Genomic DNA, 8,077 nt, shown 5'->3' on the forward strand with positions numbered 1-8,077 from the left:
TCTTGCACATAAATATTCATAGCAGTTTTATTTGTAATAGTCAAAAACTGGAAACATCTAGTAGACAGTAAAGGCATCAAATTTTCTGACATCTACCATAGCAACATTTTTCTAGGTATATCTCCTAAAGCAAGAGAAACAAAAGGAAAAATAAACTATTAGGACCGCATCAAAATTAAAAGCACAACAAGGAAAGACAACCTAATGAATGGGAGAAGATATTTGCAAATGATTTATCTGGTAAGGGGTTAGTATAAAAAATATACAAAGAATTTATACAACTCAACACCAAAAAATCAATAATCCAATTAAAAATGGGCAGACACATAAACAGACATTTCTCTAATGAAGATATCCAGATGGGAAATAGACACATGAAAAGATGCTCAACATCACTGTGGAAAATGGTATGAGAGATTATCTCAAAGTTAAAAATATAACTACCCCATGATCCAGCAATCAACACTGCTGGGCATTATCCCAAGAATACTAAAACACTAATTCAAAGGGATACTTGCACCCTTATGTTTATAGCAACATTATTTACAATAGGCAAATTATGGAAGCAGCCCAAGTGTCCTTCAAATGATGAATGGATAAAAAAAAGATGTGATTATATATATATATATATATATATATATATATATCTCACATCATATAATATATATATTAATTATTCAGCCATGAAAAATAATGAAATCTTGCCATTTGTAACAACATGGATGGAGCTAGAGCGTATAATGCTAAGTGAAATAAGTCATATGATTTCACTCGTATGTAGAATTTAAGAAACAAAACAAAGGAGCAAAGGGGAAAAAAAACGGACAGAGAGAAGAGAGAGAGAGAGAGACTAATCAAGAAACACACTTTAATCACAGAGAACAAACTGATGATTACCAGTGGGAAGGTAGTATGGGGACGGGTTAAATAAGTGATGGGGATTAAGGAGTGCACTTGTCTTAATGAGCAATGGGTAATGTATAGAATTGTTGAATTCACTATATTTTACAGCTAAAACTAATATAACACCGTATCAAACTTTAAAAGTTTCACATTTCACATTTGTATCTCACCATTACCACAGTGGCAGTTATGAGAGCTTGACCAGGCAGCAGGTCCAAGCAGCATTTACAGGACAAACTCCCTGTTCATACACAAGTCCTCATGTACAAGGTCTGAGGGTGCCTGCAATAAGAAGCCAATTCAGTCATCTGTGTGAAAAGAAAGGTGTGGGCTGATTTGTTTGTGTGGTTTCTGAGCCCAAGAGGTGAATATGCTTAATACACTGGTAATACTAGGAAGACAGTATAAGAGCAATTTTTACAATATTTTCCTCCTGACCTAGTGGTATCTTATTCTATTAAATATAGGCCTACAGAAAGAAAAAGGTTTGGTTTGGTTTGGTTTTAGTGAAAATGTCTCTTCTCAATATAAGTTACAAGCCAATCGCTACAGAATGAACCGCTTGCCACTTATGAATGGCAAAAATGTGCCATTTTCTCCCAACAACTTTTGTCCACTTTAGAGCCTAAAACCGGTTGAGATAAGTATAAAGAAACCACACACATTTCCAAAAATGGTAACTATATACGCTTTGTAAGTATAACAAAGGAATCTTATGCCTTGCTCCTCCATGGCCGGGGCTCTGTTGGGCATGATTTTAAATGAAATCCAAGCATCTTTTCTTCCTGTTTAGTTAGGTGTGGCTGCCAGGAATGCAGAGTAGCATTTAGGGTATAAAGTACTCTATTCTCAAGGACAACACTATAGTGAGAGAGACAATCTCACCATATGCCAAGGATCTCCTTGCAGGTGGAGCAGACAAGCCCTGGGTAGGACTAGAATGCAGGGCTCACAGGCTCTCTGCCCTAGCCTCATGATAACCCTTTGTGCCAGAGCCTGGGTTTTGCAGCAAAACTCAGTTCAGGCCAGGGAACCTTAGGTCCACCAAGAATCCTAAGTAGTCTATTAAGGCTTCTGCAGTGGCCAGTCCTACTTCTTTAATCATTAATTTACCAGAGAAATAACAGGATGATACTATTCCTTGGGTGAGCTAACAATAACCCTGGCAGGTAGGGTGTCTGCTATTCATGCACGCTAAGAATAGAAGTGAATCCCTTAAACTGATAAAGTACATGAAGCCAATTATTAATGTAGTGCTTCTCCACTCTAAATTCACCCTTCAAAACATGCTCTCTGATAGTAGACAAAATTTTTAGGTATCTCTCCTTCAAAGTGACACAATGTTATATTTTCTCAGTAGAAGACACTGGAGGGAGATTGAAGGAAATGCCTCCCCTCTTATTTCCGGTTCTTAGAGGCAAGGGTATGAGGATATTCTCAGTGCTCTGCCCCAGGCAGGAGACGAGAACAACTGTCCTCATTGAATGTGCAATCCTGGTGTGGCCTGGCGATCAGCTTTCTGTGACTTTCTTCATAGAGACATCCTGTGCTCTAAACCACCTGCCCACTGATTCTCTCTGCTTACTTTCTCTACTGCTCCCCACTCTGCCCCCCCTTACGTTCTGTCCAACAACAGGTTTATCCTCTCTAGTTCTCCCAGTGCTACAGCCCTCCCAACACCAAGGCCCTTCTGATTCTACATGCAGGACATTTTTAGCTCCAGGCCTCTAACTCCACCAACATCCCTATTTCTACTACATGCCCAAGTGCTCGCTTCGGCAGCACATATACTAAAATTCTACTACATGCCCAAACACAATGCCACTAGTTGTGGCTTGTCCACATTGATGTGTTCCATAGGGTTGTGTCCTGCTTACCCTGTAACTGTAGACCAGCTCTGGTTCTGAAAACCCGCTCTAGTTCCCACAAACCAGCAAACTTCTCTGCCATCCAACAGTTTCTCCTATACTTTCTCCAATGAGGTGTGAATTCCAGCCTTGGAGAAGGGATTCCCCACTCCAAATTGGTCTATCCTTGAGTACTCTCTCTCAGCCCCAGAATACATAGTGATTTATGATACATGCGTTGCTGTAAATAATTTGGAAAAGAGCAGACTTTTCAAACGTGGTTCACTGAGACAATCAGGCAGGGGTGGGTGGGGAATAGAACCCTACTCAACACCATACAAAAGCATCACTTGTGGGGGGATTAACACATAACTGTGAAAGACAAAACCATGACTATTTTAGAAGACAATATAGAGAATATGTTCACAGCCCCAAGGAAGGGACAGACTTCTTAAACAGATAAGTACTAATAATAAAGAAAAGAATGATAATTTGACTGTATAACATCTGTTCACAAAGCATAGCATAAAGAAAGTGAAAATGCAAGCAGCAGAGCAAGGGAATATTTTGGCCAAACATATAATCGAAGGACTAGTATTTAAAATACATAAAGAACTCAATAAATGAGTAAGTGAAGACGGAAAATAGAAGAATGGCTGACAGAGTTAAACTTGAACAGTTCTTTCACAGAAGAGAAAATCCAAAGGCTCATAAACATAAGAATATGCCAAAGCTGAACAGTAATAGTAAAAAAAAAAAAACATTTTTGCAATCTTACATGTAGGTGAAGATGTCTAGCAGCAAAAACTCTATGCTACTTGTGAAATAGTAAATTGGCACCACTACTACAGAAACCAATTTGGCGTCATCTAGAAAAACTGAAGATATTCATACCCTATATCCAAGTGAATGTGGTTTTGGAGGTATACCCAAGAGACTTCTACACATGTGTTCCATGGGAAATTTCCAGGAATGTTTACTGCAACATTGTTCATAGTAGTTAAAAACTAGAAACAACTCTAGTGTCCATCCACTGTAGAACTGTATGATTATATCATAATCACTTCACTAAAACTATACACTGGAATGCTAGTCAACAATGGGGATAAAGGATTTACAACTATCTTGAACAACTTGGATGAGTCTATCAAGTCACATGTATATGATACAGTGTGAGAGAAACAAGCGATCAAAGGAAGCATGCAATTCAATTTATATAACTTAGTATAAACTATATTATTTAAGAATGTGTACAAAAAATGGTAAAGCTATAAAGAAAGCACTGAAATGATTATTGCAATGTCGGGATAATAACTTTATCTATAAGGAAGGGCACGGGTTGTGATTGAGAGGAATACTGTCTGTACCCAGGAAAGCTGGCAATGGTCTGTTTCTTGATCTTGATCCTAGATACATGGGTGTTTGGTTGTTTTCCTTGTTTTATTTTGTTTGTTTTGTTTTTGTTTTAAAGATTTTATTTATTCATTTGAGTGAGAAATGGTGAGAGTGCACATGAGCAGGACAGAGGGGCAGAGAGTGAGAGACACAGAAGCAGTCTCCCAGTTGAGCAAGGGGCCGTTTTCAAAAATGACTTAATTAGGTTTTTATTTTTATAAGTTATCTAAATCTGGCAGATATGTTTTATGCACTCCTCTATATCTCAGATTTTAAAAATGGCTTCCTTTAAAAATGTAACAGAAGGAAAATATGTGAAGTAAAAATTTTGACGAGGTTTCAGATGTAAGGGATAATAAAATTGTTCTTCCTATCAAGAGATCAGCAAGTGTCCATTATCATTAAAAAGGGGGAAAGTGGGGATTATTTAAACTATATGTATCCAATAATCTAGTCATCACTCTAAGCCTTTCCCTTGCTAGATATTTCACCCTTTATTGATATCATTTCCCAAATCACAGATGACAGACAAGTCGGAAAATCATCATCATCATTAATACAATCACTAAGGCATCACAGGCCAAATCCATTACAATGAGATTGGGCCACCACGCTGAAATGCAAGCAGGTACGCCAGGACGATTGAACATGGTCATATGTGCATTTTTCTCAGTAGAGTCCATCACAGTGCCTTAGGGTTTAATCTTACCACATTTAACTGGTACTCTGTCCAGAGACCTCCATGTGCTGGAGAATCTAGCATTAACAGAGGAATGTTCTGAGGAATGCTGTGGGATTGGACATGAGATTTACCATGATGTAATGGCAAAGAGTTGGTTTAGGTTGGGCACTGTCTTGGAAGGACCCAGGAGTGGGTTGGGTTTTCCAGGATTCAGTATAAATTGTTTCATCTTCCAAGCTTTGCACTTCTAGGCTGAACAGTGGTAATCTGTTTTGGCCTCACCTCTTACTCATTCTAATTTCTGCATCACATCAGCAAGCCAAAAAAAAAAAAAAAAAACGAACTGTAAGACAAATTTTCCTGAGGACCTTTTTCAAGACAGTTCTGGATATGGAAGCTACCCAGAAAAAAATAAAAAATAAATAAATAAAAAAGAAAAGGACATCATTTTCATTTGAATTTGCTAGCATTACGGTACTTTGATGTTGACACAAAGTGTTATTGTTCCAGGAATTTTCTCTCACTGGATTGATAAATCCAGCCAGCCAGCCAGGCAGCCAACCAGCAAACAATTTTTTTAAAAGCACCATACTTAGCACTGGGAGGGAGTGGGGGTGTTTATTTTGGTGTATATAATGACACAGAGATTTAAGTTGCATTTAGCAGATAGATTGCTCGGTTAAATGTACCGAATGAACTTTCATTTCCCCACTATCTGGGAAGACATCCTTGATTTCCTACAAATACTGGGTGTAGAACTTACTTGTGCATACGAGGCTCTGCCTCTGGGCTTTCTATTCTGTTCCAGAGATCCAGTACCAGAATATTTAAATCACTGTGTCGTTAAACACGTTTTAATATCTGATAGGGCCAGTTTCTGCGCATTGCACATTTTTTTTTTTCCTTTCAGGAACGTGTTCGGGCCCGCGGCAGGGGGCGGGGTCGCGCCTCCTCCGCGGCTCCGGTTCCAGCCGAGCCTCACCGCCTCGGAGATGGAAAGCCCAAGGCTGCTCCCGCCTCGTGGGACACGACAGAGTGGTGGTGCTGGCAGCCCCGCGGGCGGCAGCCGGTTCCACGGCGGCCCTGACCCGCGGGCTGGCCAGGTCCCCGCGCGCCGCCTCCTGCTGCTCCGGGGCCCCCAAGATGGCGGGTCCGGGAGGCGGCGCGAGGAGGCCCGCGCGGCCTCACGGGGCCCGGGCCTGAGCCCGTTGGCGCCCAGGTCGGATTATGCTAGTGGCGGCGACAGCGATGACTTCTTCCTGGTGCTGCTGGACCCGGTGGGTGGCGATGTGGAGACCGCGGGCGATGGCCAGGCCGCAGGGCCTGTATGGAGGGAGGAGGCCGAGTCGGTCCCACAGCTGCAGCAGGGTGAGAGTGGCGCGAATCCCGCGGGCCGCCAGGCGCTAGGCCCCCGCTGCCTGTCTGCAGTCCCCGCCCCAGCCCCGGCCCAGAACCCGATCCCCGCCCCAAGTCTGGCACCCGCCGCGGCCTTCACGGGCACCGTCACCATCCACAACCAAAACCTGCTCTTGCGCTTCGAGAACGGTGTCCTCACCCTGGCCACACCCCCGCCGCCAGCCTGGGAGCCTGAAGTCGCGCCTGCCCCTCAGCCTGGGGGTCTGATGGCTCCGCAAGCGGGGGTCCAGCCCAACGACTGCTGCCCTGAGCTGCCGCCCGACCTCCTGCTGGCCGAGCCGGCTGAACCGGCGCCGGCCCCAGCGCCTGAGGAGGAGGCAGAGGGCCGGGCCGCAGCCGAGAGTCCCCGCAGGCCGCTGGGCCCGGGCCCGGGCGTGGTGCTGTACCTGTGTCCCGAGGCGCAGTGCGGACAGACCTTCGCCAAGAAGCACCAGCTGAAGGTGCACCTGCTGACTCACAGCAGCAGCCAGGGCCAGCGGCCCTTCAAGTGCCCCCTGGGCGGCTGTGGATGGACTTTCACCACCTCCTACAAGCTCAAGAGGCACCTGCAGTCGCACGACAAACTGCGGCCCTTTGGTTGCCCTGCGGAGGGCTGTGGCAAGAGCTTCACCACGGTGTATAACCTCAAGGCGCACATGAAGGGCCATGAGCAGGAGAACTCGTTCAAATGCGAGGTGTGCGAGGAGAGCTTCCCCACTCAGGCCAAACTCAGCGCCCACCAGCGCAGCCATTTCGAACCTGAGAGGCCATACCAGTGCGCATTTTCCGGCTGCAAGAAGACGTTTATCACAGTGAGTGCCCTGTTTTCCCATAACCGTGCCCATTTCAGGGAACAGGAACTCTTTTCCTGCTCTTTTCCAGGCTGTAGCAAACAGTACGACAAGGCTTGTCGCCTGAAAATTCACCTGCGGAGCCACACAGGTGAGAGACCTTTCCTTTGTGACTTTGACGGCTGTGGCTGGAACTTCACCAGCATGTCCAAACTCTTGAGGCACAAAAGGAAGCACGAGGATGACCGGAGGTTCATGTGCCCTGTGGAAGGCTGTGGGAAATCTTTCACAAGGGCTGAGCATCTGAAAGGCCACAGCATAACCCACCTGGGCACAAAGCCTTTTGTGTGCCCTGTGGAAGGCTGCTGTGCCAGGTTCTCTGCTCGCAGTAGTCTCTACATTCACTCCAAGAAACACTTGCAGGACGTGGACACCTGGAAAAGCCGCTGCCCAGTCTCTACTTGTAATAAGCTCTTCACATCCAAGCACAGCATGAAGACCCACTTGGCCAAAAGGCACAACCTTGGCCAGGATCTCTTAGCTCAGCTAGAAGCTGCAAATTCTCTTACGCCCAGCAGTGAACTTACCAGCCAGGGACAGAATGACCTCAGTGATGCAGAGCTAGTGTCTCTCTCCTCTGATGTGCCTGGCAGTAGCTCCGCTGCAGTGCTGGACACAGCATTGGCAAACTCTGGAATCTTGACTATTGATGTGGCTTCTGTGAGTTCAACTCTGGCAGGGAGCCTCCCTGCTAATAATAATAATTCATTAGGGCAGGCTGTGGACCCTCGGGCCTTGATGGCCACCAGTGACCTTCCTCAGAGTCTGGATACCTCTCTCTTTTTTGGAACGACAGCCTCTGGTTTTCAGCAGAGTCCCTTAGATATGGATGATGTCTCAAATCTAAGTGTGGGGCCATTGGTATCTCTGGGCTCTTTGGCTATGAAAAACTCGAGTCAAGAGCCCCAGGCTGGGGACTTGACCCCCAGCAGTAAGCTTACAGTGGACACAGATGCTCTGACTCCTTCAAGCACCCTTTGTTGAAACAGGTGTCTCGGAACTAC

General features: G+C 45.0%; 1 protein-coding gene across 1 annotated transcript; it reads left to right on the forward strand.

The window, feature by feature from the left end:
• Window positions 1-5,495: 5,495 nt before the first annotated feature.
• LOC119879131 (zinc finger X-linked protein ZXDB-like) lies at window positions 5,496-8,057 on the forward strand. The gene has a single exon (XM_038589571.1). It carries the CDS (start codon window positions 5,511-5,513, stop codon window positions 8,055-8,057), a length of 2,547 nt encoding a protein of 848 aa, XP_038445499.1. The 5' UTR covers window positions 5,496-5,510.
• The last annotated feature ends 20 nt before the right edge of the window (window positions 8,058-8,077 follow it).

Source organism: Canis lupus, unplaced genomic scaffold (assembly GCF_011100685.1).
Source record: "Canis lupus familiaris isolate Mischka breed German Shepherd unplaced genomic scaffold, alternate assembly UU_Cfam_GSD_1.0 chrUn_S317H477, whole genome shotgun sequence".
Lineage (NCBI taxonomy): Eukaryota > Metazoa > Chordata > Mammalia > Carnivora > Canidae > Canis > Canis lupus.